Source organism: Tenrec ecaudatus, chromosome 1 (assembly GCF_050624435.1).
Source record: "Tenrec ecaudatus isolate mTenEca1 chromosome 1, mTenEca1.hap1, whole genome shotgun sequence".
Taxonomy (NCBI): Eukaryota; Metazoa; Chordata; class Mammalia; order Afrosoricida; family Tenrecidae; genus Tenrec; species Tenrec ecaudatus.
Window position 1 is genome coordinate 76,387,768 of NC_134530.1, and position 18,125 is coordinate 76,405,892.

Genomic DNA, 18,125 nt, shown 5'->3' on the forward strand with positions numbered 1-18,125 from the left:
AAGAATTGAGAGGTTATCCTAATTTCACATTATTATTGGAAATAAGACTTCATACTGGAGTTGAAATTTGAGAAACCTCTGAGCCTATTGTTTGGAAATAACTTTTGAACCCAGATTCAACACTATCCAATGAAGGCATCTTTAAATGAAACAACAATTTATCTCAATAAATAAAGAATGTCTGCCTTGAGCACTATGCCCTACTGAAGAATGACCTGTATGAGATTGAAATGACAACAGTCTAAAGTACAGCGAGAACTTTAATGAACAGAGGTTATATATTAATGGTGGTGAAACAATAAGGTCAGGACAGTGTGAAGTGTGCAACCTGTGTTGATCAACTGTACATGTTGAAAGGAATTGGCATGTTTTGGTGTCTATATTTTCACCAGAAAATATCTGATCTAAATATTACATATGAATGTTTAAGTACCATGAAATTTTAATTTATATCTATTAATATGCAAATGCGTGTATTTTTTACAAAAGCAAAACTTTCAGTGTCATAGTATGAAGAAAATAACCAGCATAATCAAATCCCTATTTTTTCACTTCTTTGACACCAGCTGCACCTTGCTTACCTCTCTGACTCAAGCCCCCCGGAACTCAGCCAGATCTCAAAGTTAAAATGGCATGGTCTTTCAGGCTGCTAAGTAGGTGGCATCGGTTGCAAGGTTAGGGGACCCTCAGCTCACCTGCTGGCCATAGATTCCTGGGGTTTCCTTCTCTCCATTCAGGATGCCACCAAAGGGTTCCTCACCCCCTAACTTCTGACCTGCTCACAGCTGGTACCTCCTCAGGTTAAAAAATTTGCTGAAATAACTCATAGAATACAAGGAACGTGCTATAATTATCATTACAGTTTTCTTATAAAGACTACAAATCAGGATCGGCCTAAAGAAGAGGTACATAGGGCAAACTCTGAAAGGGTTCCCCACACAGACTTCCTGTGTCCCCAAAGGGCTTTTGACACTCACCCAAGAAGAGCTAGTTTTCCCAACCAGGAAGCTAATCAAGACTTGATGTCTAGAATTTTGGCTGGCTGGTTGAAATCCAGCCTCTGTCCCTTGAGGTTGGGGGCTATCAGGAGACGATTGCTAGTTAGGAGACTCTGGCCTGGCCACCATGAGGTGATCATCACACGATACTGAAAGACAGTTGATACTACAAAGTGGTCTCCAGGCAGACTGAGGTAGAATTCTCTGGCCTGATCACCATGAGGCAATCATGTGAGGTAGTAACCTCAGATCTGGCCAGCAAGTTGCTTCTTGGCATAACCTGTCACTCAAGTCTGGAATCTTTATCAAAATTCCAATGTTTCAAGGGTTCTCAGTAACAATGGACAAACCACTTTGGGTAAAGATAAATTCTTTATCATACCCATATCTTAAATAAAGTTATATTTTTAATATTTGTCTCTTAGTTATACCTTCAGGCAGAGTTCTCAACCTGTGGGTCGCTGACCCCTTTGGAGGTTGAATGACCCTTTCACAAGGGTTGCCCAATTCATAACAGTAGCAAAATTACAGTTATGAAGTAGCAACAAAAATAATTTTATGGTTGGGGGGGCTCACCACAACATGAGGAACTGTATTCAAGGGTTGCAGCATGAGGAAGGTGGTGTCATAGTTAATGCTATACAGTAATACCTAAAAGTGAAAAGATATACCTTTGTAATCCTTTAGATATTTCAATATTATTTTCCATATTCTTTTGATGCCTTAGACTTGATTCTGATTCATTGGGATCCTTTACAGAGTTTCCTATATTTTGTGAATGTTGCCTGAAGCAGGCAGTCTCATCTTTATCTGGAGAAGGGGCTGGTGGATTTGAACAGCCAGTCTTAAGTATAGATCCCAACACTTACCTCACTGTACTACCAGGGCTCCTATTATTTCTTCTGGAAAATGTTACCTCTTACATAAGCTTAGAAATGCTGAATTTAAAATGTCATAAAGTTTGGATTCCGCTTTAAGAGATAATATGTAAAATATTAAAGGCTAATGGGTAAAATATTACAAAAGCTATGTGAGGATTATTTTAAAACTTAACATTTTTGCAGTTAGTAGCCCAATGCATAAACAATACACCACCATGACAGTGGTAAGACTTATCACTTCTAATATTAAATGTCCAACATGAATGACACCATGAGAGTTTCTATTATCTAGGGTGATGTCTATTAGTTGGGTCACTTCTCTAAGCCTGTTGCCACTATTGTGCAATGGTGCTAATAATATCTACCTTAAAGAATTATTAAGGGGAATAATTTCATTGCAAATTGTAGGGCCCTAAAGGAATGTTAGGAGCCTGGTGGCATAATGGGTTAAATGTCGAGCTGCTTACCAGTAGATCAGTGGTTCAAAGCAACAAGCTACTCCCTGGGAGAAAGGTCAGACTGGCTCTTCCTGTAAAAATTCATAGACTCAGAAACCCTGTGGAGCAGTTAGGCCTGCTCTGTCCTGCTGGCCACTATAGACTGGAATTCCATGACAGTGTGACAGTAGGTATTATAAGAATGTTATTTCTTCATTTTTTAGTGTAGACCCAACCCATAGGCCTTTTCACTGTGGACCAAACTTTTAAAATTTACCTGTTCAAGAAGACATCTATTTTTAACTGATTTAAAACAAAATAAGGCAATATTTAGCTAAAGTTATATACCATACTTCCATTTGATTTTATTTAAAATAAGTTTTCTACTCTTATCACAAAAATACTATAACTCCCCAAATACATACTTAACATCCCATGTTGATGATAGCAACTCAGACTTCTCTCTACAGCATTTTCTTGTCTATGATAGCCCTTAAAACAGCGGTTCTCCTGGTGCTCCAAGATGTGAATGCAACATGGCGGCATGAAGCAGGGAACCAGTAGAGAGGTTTGAGGGGCCAGCCCCAATCCCAACTATGTGGACATCAGCCTCTCCTCCCCGCCCCCTCAAAAAATTCACTTCAGAGGACAGCACTGAAGCTACAGCTCAGGGAGAGGGATGTGTCTGACCAGAGCACATGGGAGCAAATGAAGGGGGAGGAAGAAAGAGTGGAGCACATCCTGGCCCACCAAGTCTTGAGGACGATATACCTGCTCAGAGCAGCCAATGCACAGAGGACCATATGGCTGGCCCCCTCTGAGATACGACATCCCTCACTGACCCACAACCCTACAGCGGACATCACTGGAGACACTGTGGGAATTGCTCCCGATCTAACCCCACCACACTGAGGCAAAACATTAAGAGCAGACAACAGAACAGCAAGGGGAGGAGAGCAAGGAAGACCCCAGGGAATATCAAAAACAGACTTTGGGGCCAGGGTGTGGCACCCCATCAAACTCAACCTGAAAACACTCCTAAAGGTCAAGAAACAGACCTTGAACTATTTACAGGCTTTTCTTTTTTTCCCTTTCATTGTTTTTTGGTGATTGTTGTTTTGTTTTCTTTTGTTGCTTTGTTTTTCTTTGTCTTGTTTTTGTGCTTATTATTGTCTCTGCAGGTCTATCTAGATAAGATAGACGGGATGAACAATCTGGAGGAGAAAACAACTTGGACCAACGGTTCCGGGGGGACATGGGAGAGGGGGAGGAGGGGGACAGGAAGTGGGTGTTAACAAACCCAGGAACAAGGGAACAACAAGTGATCCAAAATCAGTGGCGAGGAGGGTGTAAGAGGTCTGGTAGGGCTTGAACATTAGCAATGTAACTGAGAGGAATGACTGAAACCCACATGAAGGCTGAGCGTGATAGTGGGACAAGAGGAAAGTAAAAGGAAATAGAGGAAAGAAGTAGGAGGCAAAGGGCATTTATAGAGGTCTAAATACAGGCATGTCCATATATATTTATATATGATGATGGGGAAATAGATCTATGTGAATATATTTATAGGTTTAGTATTAAGGTAGATGGACATTGGGCCTCCACTCAAGCACTCCCTCAATGCAAGAACATTTTGTTCCATTAAACTGGCATTCCATAATGCTCACTTTCTCAACATGATTGTTGAAGACAGAGTGCGTACATAAGCAAATGTGGTGAAGAAAGCTGATGGTGCCCAGCTATCAAAAAGATATAGTGTCTGGGATCTTAAAGGGTTGAAAATAAACAAGTGGCCATCTAGCTGAGAAGCAACAAAGCCCACATGGAAGAAGCACACCAACCTGTGTGATCAGGAGGTGTCAATGGGATCAGGTATCAGGAATCAAAGAACAAAAAAATCCTATCATTGTGAATGAGGGGAAGTGCGGAGTGGAGATCCAAAGCCCATCTGTAGGCAACTGGGCATCCCCTGACAGAAGGGTCACAAGGAGAAGATGAACCAGTCAGGGTGGAGTGTAGGAACGATGAAACATACAATTTTCCTCTAGTTCTTAAATGCTTCCTTCCCCCCACTATAATGATCCCAATTCTACCTTACAAATCTAGCTAGACACTGGTACAAATAGGAACTGGAAACAGGGAATCCAGGACAGATGAACCCTTCAGGACAAGTGGTGAGAGTGATGATACCAGGAGGGTGGAGGGAAGGTGGGGTAGAAAGGAGGAACCAATTACAAGGATCTACATATACCCCCCTCCCTGGGGGATGGACAACAGAAAAGTGGGTGAAGGAGACGTCAGACAGTGTAAGACATGACAAAATAATAATTTATAAATTATCAAGGGTTCATGAGGAAGGGGACGTGGGGAGGGAGGGGAAAATGAGGAGGTGATACCAAGGGCTCAAGTAGAAAGCAAGTGCTTTGAGAATGATTATGGCAACAAATGTACAAATGTGCTTGACACAATGGATGGATGGATGGATTGTGGTAAGAGTTGTACGAATCCCCAATAAAATGACTTAAAAACAAAAACTGGTTTTCAACCTGTAAGTTGTGATCCCTTTGGGGGTCGGATGACCCTTTCACAGGGGGTCACCCAATTCATAACAGTATCAAAATTACAATTATGAAGTAGCAAAGAAAATAATTTTATGGTTGGGGGTCACCACAACATGAGGAAATATATTAAAATGTAGGGGCATTAGGGAGGTTGAGAACCACTGCCTTAAAAGAGGCTGAATTTAAAAAATCAACCTTGTCCTCATAATTCAGATTTGGTCTGTGCCTCTGTTATATTCATGTAAGTCTAATTTTCTTTTACAGAGATTAAAGACCACCCTAAAGATGAATTCTGCTTTGAACCACATATGGTCACTAGTGACCCATCAGAGGCTAGCTCAACCACAAATTGCAGCAGTGTTACAAGGAACTTATCAACATTGCCATCGGATTCCTACTACAGCCAAAGCATAGAAGCAACTGATGACTGGTTTTCGGATGATTCTCTGGGGGACAAGAACTCTGGCATGCCTTTTGTCGGGGGCCCAATAATGGAAAAAGTATTTTCATACTTGTCAACCATTTCATTAGAAGAACACTGTAATGAACATGTACCGAATATAACATGTGGTGGTGATCAAAAAGATGACAGCATTAAGGAAATATTTTCACGAAGAAATTCAGAGGTTGAAATACAAAACCTTCCACATGATAATGAATGACTTTCTTCTTTTGAAACCTTGTATATAACTGAAATTGGGTAAAGTTAAAATGGAATGACCAGCTTCTGAGTCTCTTAGCATATCCATACTACTGCATTTTTGTTCTTTGACATAAGAGTGCTCCAGTGTCCCTTGCTTGTTCTTACTTCTAGAAGCAAAAATTATAGGAAGAACTACAGTGTTATTCTTGACATTAATCTTAACTGATTGTATCTCATCAAAGGACATAATAAGTAATAGAGAGCTTTTGAGATATCCTCAGCACAAGCATTTTTAATAAAACAGTCACAGCCTAGCTTTCTACTTTTGACATTTTCAGTTTTATTTTAGTGTGGGTAGGACTGGGGGAATAATAGCTTTTCTAAATTTTAGACACAGAAATCACTCGCCATTCAACTCCTATGCCATACTGTGGTGAGATATATTGTTTGTGCCTGTGATTGTGAAGAAACCAGGAAAGACTGGTCTTTCCTCTCCTCTTCCATCTCTAGTTCTTAGAATTACCGCCTAACTCTCCACCCACCGTGACAAGAACAGGATCTGTTGTGTTCTTAGGCGCTTGACTCCGACTAGATACATCAGAGTTTTGCTTGTCTGAGATCATTGATCAAATTCCTATTTTGATTCTGAGGGCTTCCTGACACTCACCATGTAATTTTTTTTAATTAAAAAAAATTTTTTTTCTTGGCCCAAAATGCCTCCATGTAATGAATCCTCCTTCTTTCTCTTGGGAAGAATAATAAACAAAGTCAAATCTTTTGTGCTTAAATTACTCATACCAAACATATCTCCTGAAGGGATAAATTATATCTATTACAATAAATTAAAAACATAACAGAAGTGGTTGACATCACCTGGATTTGATTGATGTCAAGTGTCACAGAGGAGACCAGCAACGTCACAAGGCTGTCAAGGGCATGATCATCAGATTTTTCTTCCAAGGGCCTTTGGTTGGGTTTGAATGGGAAATTCTTTGCTTGACAGTAGAGTGCTTAATCATGAACTTCACCAAGGACTCCTAAATGAAAAGAAACTTGTCTAAAATGAGATAATAAAGTTATTCCAGGCCCATCATTTCTGCCCCAGGGTAAATGCATATTAAAAGCAATTAGAAGACTTCTTTCTTTTGAAGCAGTCACCTGATTGTGAGCATGCGTTTCTATACCTACCCCCTAAATCTAGGGAAGCAGCTATTTTAGCGTAAGGTCTTGGGTTTCCAAGACTGCAACTGTTTATGGGAGTAAAAATCCCACTCTTCCTCCTGCGGAGCTACTAGTGGTTCCAAACTGCCATCCATGCAAATCACAGGCCAGCCCATAACCACTACACCGACAGGGTTCCCAGCTCTGAAAAAGATAGTTCCCTCTCATTTAGGTAAGGTCTTAAAAACTCCTTGAGAGTGTAAAGTTGGAGAGGAGAGATTCTGGCCTTCCCTGAAGAGTCTCTGGAGTAGAGAGACTGTAAACTGGGAAGATGTGTCCTGCCTATGTGTTAGAAAGAGAATAAAGCACAAAATATGCAGTGACAGAGCAATGAAGCATTTACAAAATGAAAATCAGAGCTGAGCGACCAGGAGAGCATGAGTCCTGGATTTATAAGAGTGCTCCATTCTCTTGTCCCAGCTGCTTATTAAGTATGGCTATAACCCCTACCCTGCTTGGTAAGGCACCCTTGTATTCTAATTATAAATTCTCTTTTGTGCTTAAGCTAGCAATATTTGATTTCTATTACTGGATATCATCTCTGATGACTGGCTTTAAGTGTTGTTCTTGGCTTTGGCTTCCCTTCTAAATTTATAACAGATTCTCCTCTTTGCATAAACTAGAGCTTATTTCTGTTATTATATATAAACTCTTGTCCATATTACAAATGAGACTTATGCATATAAAGTAATTATCATACTATAATGATATAATACATTGAATGTATTTATTCAAAACCTAATGCATTTACTTGTTTATTAAAATTTTACACCAGGCCCTGAGGCCGATGACCCTAATTAGAGCAGCCAGTCCACAGAGAGGACCACATGGCCAGCCCACTATGAGACATGACGCCCCTCACTGACCCATGGCCCTGCAGGGGACAGCACCGGAGACACAGTGTGGGAATTGTGCCCAACCTGATCCCACCACACCGAGGCAAAGCACTGGGGGAGTGCAGCAGAACAGCAAGGGAATGGAGCGACAAGGTCCTCAGGGAATGCTGAAGGTGGACTTTGGGGCCTGGGCGTGTGGCCCCAACAGACTGGACTGGAAAACACTCCTAAAGGCCAACAAATGATCCTTGAACTAAAAAAATTTTTTAAACTCCATATCACATATGTGCAAATCATTTTCTCTGAAAATTCCAGTGAGCAGTACTTCTGAAATTATTATACATCATTATAAAGTAGCCTTATGTTTAAGAACTATAGGGGGTCTGATATTTCATCTGTAAGTATGGTAACTTACAACAATTTCATGGATTCTTATAGAAGACATGAAATGCTTGAATTTTAGGAAAGTTTATTATTCATAGTAATTTTAGTAGGTAGAGTATCATCACTTTTGTGCCGGTTTTCTGTGCCCAGGTGCAACAAGACAGCGTGAAGTCCGGACAATACCAACACATACAGTGGTTTACGGTACAGGACAGGAACCCTGAGTTTAGGGAACTCAAGATATGTTATCATGAACACAGCATACCCGTTCCTTGCGGCAATAGCAAACATTTTCTTTATTATACTGTCCATAAAGCATGACTACTTTTTGCTCCAGAAGGAGGTACTATTTCTATCTTCCATTCTGTTTGTTACATAAACATCCTTAAAAGATAGTTTAGAACATAAAGTTTATTTATTTGCTCATTAGATATGAAGAAACACAAGAAAACCGTGACTAATTATCTCCTGATGTTTTTATACTACAAAAATAATTATGGGGCCATTTGTATAGCAACTAATTTCATTGTACTCTTTATTCAGTCATTAACATTGCCTTTGGATATTAGCTACAGTTATTTACATTGCAAATATGTACCTGTAAAATAACTCAAATTACCTTAGGAAATAAAATATGTTGTTTCTTACACTGAGTCCAAATAATGGTTGAACAACAAAATGCAGAAAGCATAAGTTATAATTGAGCCTCAGAGCTAGGTGAAACACAGGCTCAGATTCCATTCAGAATTCTCTTGGGTACCAGTCAAAGTTCAGTCAGGGAGAAAGAGCCCTATCATGTGTGAAGTAAAGCATTTATTATAGGATTTCTATTGTACACAGAAGAGCATCCAGAGAAGTTAAAGTTGGAGAAGATGGAGAATCATAGGAGCCACCCATCTGTTAATCTCAGAAGCCATCTCTCCAACTACCACAGCAAGACTAGGAGGCAACGGCTCATAAGAGCTGTCTAAGGAAGCAAGCTATGCCTCTGAGTTGTAACTGTCTTTAACCGTGCCGCCAGGAATCTAGTGGTGGGTCTGAGAATGTTGTCAATAATATCGGCAGTTAGGAGGAAGAGAAGGACATTGAAAAACAGAATTAGACGTAGAGAAAATGAAAAGTTAGAACCCACTGACCTCTCTCTATTCTGTTGGTTACACACTAAGCATGATGATCTTCACAGGGTAATGATCTCTGCTTCAATTCTAATTTCCAAACATTTCTTACATGCATCTTTTTGCCTCCTTGAACATGGAACCATATAGTGAAAGGGATTCTGGGGAACATAGTTACAGCTTAGTACAGTTAATACAAACCATCACAGTCTAACCGTCTACTTGGAATTCATTTATATCTTAGCCATATTAACCTCAACTTAAAAATAGTAAGATAATGCTTTTGACTCACATGATGTAGCAACCCACTTAAAACAACAAAAATGTATTAACTATCTCTTTAAAAGGTAATATAAAGTATCTATCTTTGGATGTTTATCTCCTAGTAAATCATAGATCTTCGGCCTCGCCTCCTGTCTGCCGGCTGCAGCGCGGGGACCGCTGCGGGAAGCCGTGACCATATTTTGACGCAAGCTGACGGCCCTCGATTATCACAACCCTACCGGCTTCAACTGCAAAGATGAAACAGAATTTAGAAATTTTATTGTGTGGCTTGAAGACCAGAAAATCAGATAGTACAAGATTGAAGACAGAGGGAATTTAAGAAACATCCATAGCAGCGATTGGCCCAAGTTCTTAGAAAAGTATCTCAAAGATGTTAACTGTCCTTTCAAGATTCCAGATTGACAAGAAGCAATTGACTGGCTTCTTGGCTTAGCTGTTAGACTCGAATATGGAGATAATGCTGAAAAATACAAGGACACAGTTCCTGATAATTCAAAAAATGTTGACAATGCAGCTAAAAATGCCGAGCCACTGATCAACTTGGATGTAAATAACCCTGATTTCAAGGCTGGTGTAATGGCTTTGGCTAATCTTCGTCAGATTCAGCGCCATGATGATGACCTGGTAATGCTAAAGGCAATTCGAATTTTGGTTCAGGAGCGCCTGACGCAGGATGCAGTTGCTAAAGCTCATCCAACAAAAGAGGGCTTGCCTGTTGCTTTAGACAAGCATAGTCTTGGATTTGATGCAGGAGATGCAGTTCTTAGTGAAGCTGCTCGGATTCTCCAATTGCTGCAGATAGAAGAACTCAGAGAGCTGCAGACAACAATCAACGAAGCCATCGTCGCTGCTCAGTCCATCACTGCGGATCCAAAGACAGACCACAGACTGGGCACAGTTGGAAGAGGAACACGTCAGTGTCTCACCTGCTTGGGACAGTGGGGGACCGTTGTACACTTCTGGTATGTGTTTGGAAATAAAAATGTCACATTTTCGGGGACAAATCACAGAAAATAGACTTATGTTCTAGATAATTACCATCATAGCTTTTTTTCTTTTTTTTATTTTTTCTTTTTTTTTAATTTTTTTATTTTAACAATTTATTGGGGCTCATACAATTCTTTTCACAGTTCATACATATACATACATCAATTGTATAAAGTACATCTGTACAGTCTTTGCCCTAATCATTTTTTTCTCTTTTCTTCTTTTACATTTTATTAGGGACTCAAACAACTCTTACCACAATCCATACATATACATACATCAATTGTATAAAGCACATCCATACATTCCCTGCCCCAATCATTCTCAAGGCATTTGCTCTCCACTTAAGCCCCTTGCATCAGGTCCTCTTTTTTTTCCCCCTCCCTCCCTATTCCCCCCTCCCTCATATGCCCTTGGTAATTTATACCTCGTTATTTTGTCATATCTTGCCCTATCCGGAGTCTCCTTCCCCCCTTCTCTGCTGTCCCTCTCCCAGGGAAGAGGTCACATGTGGATCCTTGTAATCAGTTCCCCCTTTCCAACCCACTCACCCTCCACTCTCTCAGCATCGTCCCTCACACCTTTGGTCCTGAAGGTATCATCCACCCTGGATTCCCTGTACCTCCAACCCTCATATGTACCAGTGTACAGCCTCTGTCCTATCCAGCCCTGCAAGGTAGAATTCGGATCATGGTAGTTGGGGGGAGGAAGCATCCAGGATCTGGGGGAAAGCTGTGTTCTTCATCGATACTACCTCACACCCTAATTAACCCATCTCCTCTCCTAAGCCCCTCTATGAGGGGATCTCCATTGGCCGACAATTGGGCCTTGGGTCTCCACTCTGCACTTCCCCCTTCATTTAATATGATATATATATACATATATACACATACATATATACATATACACATATATACACATACATACACACACTTATATCTTTTCTTTTTTGCATGATGCCTTATACCTGGTCCCTTGGGCACCTCGTGATCGCACTGGCCGGTGTGCTTCTTCCATGTGGGCTTATTTGCTTCTGAGCTAGATGGCCGCTTGTTCACCTTCAAGCCTTTAAGACCCCAGACACTATCTCTTTTGATAGCCGGGCACCATCAGCTTTCTTCACCACATTTGCTTATGCACCCATTTGTCTTCAGCGATCCTATCATGGAGGTGTGCAGTCAATGATATGATTTTTTGTTCTTTGATGCCTGGTAACTGATCCCTTTGGGACCACTCGATCACACAGGCTGGTGTGTTCTTCCATGTGGACTTTGTTGCTTCTGAGCTAGATGGCTGCTTGTTTATCTTCAAGCCTTTAAGACCCCAGTCACTATCTCTTTTGATAGCCGGGCACCATCAGCTTTCTTCACCACATTTACTTGTTCACCCACTTTGGCTCCAGCCGTTGTGTTGGGAGAGTGAGCATCATAGAGTTCCAATTTAATAAAAGAAGGTATTCATGCATTGAGGGAGTGTTTGAGTAGAGGCCCAAGGTCCTTCCGCCACCTTAATACTTGACCTATAAATATAGACACATAGATCTATTTCCCCATCATCCTATATATATTTGCATGTACATGTCTTTGTCTAGACCTCCATGAATGCCCTTTGACTCCTAGCTCTTTCCTCCATCTCCCTTGACCTTCCTCCTGCCCTACTACCATGCTTCATCGCCACCTGGGCTAGAGTATACCTCTTCTCTAAGCAACCTTACCCTTGATCATTTCCCACCAGGCCTGCCACTCGCCCTTCTCTACCATTTGGGGTCCCATGTTTTTCCCTTGTCCCTGGGTTTGTTAACACCACTTCCTTACCCCCCTACCCCCCTACCCCAAGTCCCCCCGGAACTGTCGGTCCCATTGTTTTTCATCCAGATAGTTCATCCAGCCTGTCCTATTCAGACAGACCTGTGGAGTCACTAACATGCACGAAAACTAGACAGAGGAAAACAAAGCAACAGTATACAACCAGACAACAAAACAACCAAAACAAAGCACTGAAAAAGAACAGAACAAAACAGTTCACAAGAGAAAAGCTTGTAGTTAGTTCAGGGATCATTTGCTGGCCCTTAGGAGCGTTTTCCAGTCCAGTCTGTTGGGGCACCACGCCCTGGCCCCAAAGTCCACTTTCAGCATTCCCTGGGGACCTTGCCACTCCATTCCCTTGCTGTTCCGCTGCACTCCCCCAGTGCTTTGCCTCGGTGTGGTGGGATCAAGTCAGGTGCAATTCCCACACTGTGTCTCCGGTGCTGTCCCCTGTATCGCCCTTAGTCACTGAGGGGCATCATGTCTCATAGTAGGGCCAGCCATGTTGTTCTCTCTGTGGACTGGCTGCTCTACTCAGGAACATCATCATCACGGCCTGGTGGGCCAGGCTGTGCTCCACTCTCTCCTCCTGCCCCTTCATCTGCTCCCGTGTGCTCTGATCAAATATGTCCATCTCCCATAGCTGCAGAGTCAATGTCGTCCTTTGGAACAAATTCTTTTTGGGGGAGGGGCAGGAATCCACTTAATTTATGGTGCTGGGGCCAGCCTCCCAGACCTCTCCACCGGTTCCCTCCTCCATGCCGGGATATTGCATTCACACCTTGCGACACTGGGTTGAAGTCTGGTCCCACTTTCCCTGTGGAGATATAAACAATACCCTCCCCTTGGGTGGATTAATGCCCCATGACCCCACTACCCTTTTCTTCCTTGTATTCATCCTTTTGTTTTCCTTTCCCCACCTCCTCCACCATTGTCTACCATGTACATCCCTGGTTTTGGTCTGGTCTCTTCCATACGACACCGTCTTCACCCCTAAAATGTTTGTATACAGTAGCTTTTTTCCCTATGCCACTTTTGCTTTTAAAAAAAAAAATTTTTTTTTTAATTCTTACCTCAGCGGACTCATGTTGTACTTGTCCTTTTGTGCCTGACTTACTTCGCTTAGCATGATTTCCTCCAGTTCTTCCCATGCCGCTATGTGCCTCATACGTTCATCACTGCTTTTTAGTGATGCGTAGTATTCCATTGTATGTATATACCACAGTTTTTTAATCCAATCGTCAGTTGATGGAAATTTGGGTTGCTTCCAACTCCTTGCAATTGTGAACTGTGCCGCAATGAATATTGGAGCACAGATGTCTGGTCTTGGTTTGTTTCTTGCCTCTTCTGGGTATATGCCCAGTAGGGGGATTGCTGGGTCATATGGTAACTCTATTTCCATCTGTTTTAGGTATCTCCAGATTGATTTCCATAGTGACTGTACGTACTTACAGTCCCACCAGCAGTGGATGAGAGTTCCTGTCTCCCCACAGCCCCTCCAACACTTGTTGCTTTCTGATTTTTTGAATTGGGCTACCTTTGAGGGTGTCAGGTGGTACCTCATTGTTGTTTTAATTTGCATTTCTCTTATGGCTAAAGATCGGGAACATTTTCTCATATGTTTGTTGGCCATTCGGATTTCTGCCCCTGTGAAACTTCTGTTCAAGTCCTTTGCCCACCTTTCAAGTGGGCTATTGGTTTTTTTCTTTTTGGAAGCTAGCAGAGTACTGTAGATTTTAGTAATAAGGCCTTTGTCTGATGTGTCATTGCTAAAGATGTTTTCCCAGTCTGTGGACTCTCTTATTACTCTCTTTGTGAATTCTTTAGATGTACACAAGTGTTTTATCTTCAGTATATCCCATTTGTCGATTTGTGCCTCTTCTGTGTTTGTGTCCTTCCCTATTTCTGATAGCCTGTGTATTCCCTGCGCCAAAGTTCTCAAGTTGGTCCCAATTCCCTCATTGATGGCCCTAATAGTTTGGGGTTTAACTTCAAGGTCTGTGATCCACCTTGAGTTTATTCTTGTGCATGGAGTGAGATAAGGGTCTTGCTTCATTTTTCTGCATGTTGATATCCATTTTTTCCAGCACCACTTGTTAAAGAGGGCATCTGCTTCCCATTTGATCTTTTTGGGGCCCTTGTCAAAGATCAGCTGTGTGTATGCTGATGCTTTTATTTCTGGGTTTTCAGTTCTTTTCCATTGGTCTGAGTATCTGTCATTGTACCAATACCATGCAGTTTTGAGAACTGTGGCTGTATAGTATGTGCCAAAATCAGGTAAAGCAAGCCCTCCCACGGTGTCCTTCTTCTTGAGGAGTTCTCTGCTAATTCTGGGTTTCTTCCCTCTCCATATGAAGTTGGTAATCAGTTTTTCCATTTCTTTGAAGAAAGATGATGGTAATTGTATCGGGATAGCATTAAACTTATATAGTGCCTTTGGCAGAACTGACATCTTAACTATATTAAGTCTCCCAATCCAAGAGCATGGAATATTCTTCCATTTGTTGAGGTCACTCTTGGTTTCTTGTAATAGTGTTCTATAGTTTTCCCTATATAGATCTTTTGTTTTTTCAGTCAAGTGTATCCCTAGATATTTCAGTTTGTGTTTGGCTATTGTGAAGGGTACCACCTTTTTGATCTCTTCTTCTGTGGTCTTATCTGATGTGTATAACAGTCCGATGGACTTCTGTTTGTTGATCTTGTATCCTGCCACTCTGCCAAACTCCTCTATTGCTTAGCTTTTTTTTCTTTAATGAAGTTTGGGCAAGTGGGAAAAAAATCATAGATCTTCATTGATTTTCTGTAACTATATAATAAAATACATTATTAACCACTATTAACAGATATTATATAGTAAGGTAATAAATTTGGAAAAGAAAAATCTGGCTAATCTATATATGACTATATTCAATTCAAAGTAAGGCAGAAGTGGCCATGATTACTATCCTTATTTTTACAACTTGACTGAAATAGGAAACAAAAAAATCTACTACTAGATTATTAGGAGTGATGGTAGTCACTGCTTTACCCTACCTTGATTCCTTTTAGCTTGGACTCCTGACTACAAGACAAGCATCATTTTATGTAGGCTGCTTGCTGAGTAGCTACTGTAGGCTGTAAAGCAGGGCTCCTCAAACTTTGTAACCAGGGGCCAGCTCACTGTCCCTCAGACCCGTTGGAGGGTCAGACTATAGTTTAACAAAACGCTATGAACAAATTCCTATGGACGCTGCACATATCTTATTTTGAAGTCAAGAAACAAATGGGGCAAAAACACCCGGCGGACCAGATAGTTGTCCTCGGCGGGCCGCCTGTGGTCTGCGGGCTGTAGTTTGAAGACCCCTGCTGTAAAGTATTAACTGGATCCTGCAAAGTAGTGTGAGTCAGCTAGCACTAAAACGAAGTCTTCAAAAAGTCCTTTAATCATTTATCAGGTTGTTGATTTAGGATGGAAAAAAATTTAATACAAATTGACTCCTTGAACATGAGCCCACTGCCACACTTCATTTGATGTAAGCAAAATTATTTCTTGTTCACTTTATTTTAAAATTATTTCTTCACCACAGAAAAAAATATTTGCAGAGTATCATGGTGAGTAAAATAGTCTGAATATTATAAAGGTGATATTTGGATAAATATTGTGCTCTAGGAAGTCAAAGGCATTATCCAAAGTACATATTTATACCAGTGAGAATAAAAGTGATAACTTTCACATGATGGAATTGGCCTAGGAAATGAGGTACCAATTTTGGTTTGTCCTTGGTAAATTGGGTGCTTATAAGTAGCTACAAGTCATATTTGCCTTAGTGAGTAGAAGTACCATAGGCACTTCATTCATGAGTCCATTGGAAATAAAAAGGGTAACTACTTAATGAGGTTAATTGAAATTATTTAAAAGAATCGTCTTTATCCAACTGATTATTAACACTGTTCTCTACTGATATTGCTCTTGGAGAACCATTTGCATGAGCCTCAAATTAGTTTCAGTGATTGTATCCTTTCAGAGAAATTTATCTACCTGCCTCTCCCCAGACTCCTTGTCACTAACTTTCCAGTAGTATTTCTTATAATTCTTCAGCCATCTAGTCAAACCATTAGCTATTACCAACGGATCAGTGAAGATCTGTACCTCTGACTATCCTTCAGGAAAAATATCAACCAAGTGCATTGCTCAAAGTAATTTCTATTGAAAATATTTTCCCTCGCTCTCAACCACAAGGCTGTTCCTGAGCAGGGCGGTGGTACTGCAGCTGGACATTTTCAATGACACTGGCATATCATGCATCTAGGATCAAACTTTCTTCTTTAGTAAACACCTCTTGACATTATAGGTATTCATTAAAAGAGAGAAGATATTGTGGCAAGAGTAAAAGCCACGGGTATCTTGACCACGTCCTCATTGAACTTATCTGTGCCTTCTATATATCTACTGAGGTTCAATTTTGTATGATCCAATTATATTTGTTCTTCAAATGCAAATGTGCTTGCCTAACTTTCTATCCTGGCTAGACAACACTCTGTTCATAATGAGGGGTTCACAAGGTAATTTTCATGTTCCTTATCACTTGTTAAATTTTAAACAGACTAGGAACAAGCCAGAAATTGTTTCCAAAAGGAGAAAAATTATTGGCAGAAGACATAAACTTCCTTCACATCCTGTAAGTTCTGATTAATGAGTATGTAATAGTCTATTAAAGTTTCCATACGGTATCCGTGTCTGCAATGGACACTTCAAGTAGCATAGCCATGCCGGGTCATACCCAAATAGAAAAACAAGTTACCAGCCCCGGATGTGTCATTCTCCTCTACTCTTCTGCCCACTGCCCTGATCTGGCACTCTTCCAAGTTGCACCACGCCGAGTCAGAGTAGCACACCTAAATGTATCGATTGCCTCTAAAACACAACGTCGCCGACTAGCCATTGTTTCCTCCTTAGATCTTTCACTTTAGAAGGGAAATATGGATAGGCTCTAGGCCTAGTGATTTTACTGAGGCAACCTACCCTTGAATTTTGTGAATTTTATTTCCCACCTTCTGGCACACAGATAGGAATCCTTGTGATGTAGTGGATTAAACATTGGTCAGTTTGCCTCCATAAAGATTTGCAGACTTGGAAACCCTATGCCATCGGGTCTATGGGGTAGTTTTACTCTGTCCTGTATGGTTTCTGAGTTGGAATCGACTTGATGAGAGTGGGATGGTTTGGTTGGCATGCATATATATTACCACGGTATGTAGAATAGTTGCCACCTCTTGCTCACAAATCTTGCCAGCATGACATTACTAATACCCAGTGGTGTTCTGTAGAATGGGGATCAAAGTTTCTTTGGGCTATAACATGCCCAAGAACTAAAGAGATAATATAACCCGCAGATAGAATAGCTAATTTGTAGTGCTGACACTTTTAGATGAAATCAAACTACAGTGTGTGGCCTATACTAACAGGGATTTAAAAAAAAATATTTCCTACGTGAATGGCTAGATTATAGATGGCAAAGGAATGTATTCATTTAGTCCAGCAATGAGGTAACACCTGGAACAGTGGCTATAATTAGGGGAAATGTCTATTGCAACAATCTGCTTTAATATTCTAAGATTAATTTATCTCATAGACCAAACAGCAAGTAGAAGGAGTTTGGGACAAGAAGCATCACCCCTGTAACCTTTAAAAAACATTAACCTCTGCAATCTCTCCACGTGATTTTTTTGGTTTACTATTTTTGTAGGAAAAGTAGTTCTAATGGTTTCTGCTGGGCTTTTGCTACCATAAAAGACCTCATTCCATGGGTCAGGGAACAAATATGAGATTCTGCCACTTGTTAAATATGTCTATTCCAATTAAGAATTTTGGGACTGGAAGATAACCATAGGGTGGCTCGGGATTCACTGAATCCATTAAGATGGACCCAAATGAATACCCCATTAATAAAATGACTTCAATCTTAGGCTAGGTTCTCTAGAGAAGCAAAATC

At 40.9% G+C, this 18,125-nt stretch overlaps 1 protein-coding gene and 1 pseudogene across 1 annotated transcript in view; both read left to right on the top strand.

Moving 5' to 3' along the window:
• C1H1orf185 (chromosome 1 C1orf185 homolog) overlaps positions 1 to 5,539 on the top strand; it is a 44,810-nt gene extending 39,271 nt beyond the window's left edge. Inside the window, exon 5 of the mRNA XM_075532563.1 lies at positions 5,142 to 5,539. Within this exon, the coding sequence (XP_075388678.1) occupies positions 5,142 to 5,539 (398 nt within the window). The remainder of the gene's footprint in view (positions 1 to 5,141) is intronic.
• Positions 5,540 to 8,211: 2,672 nt separating this feature from the next.
• On the top strand, positions 8,212 to 10,378 carry LOC142427372 (RNA transcription, translation and transport factor protein pseudogene; annotated as a pseudogene).
• Positions 10,379 to 18,125: the final 7,747 nt, after the last annotated feature.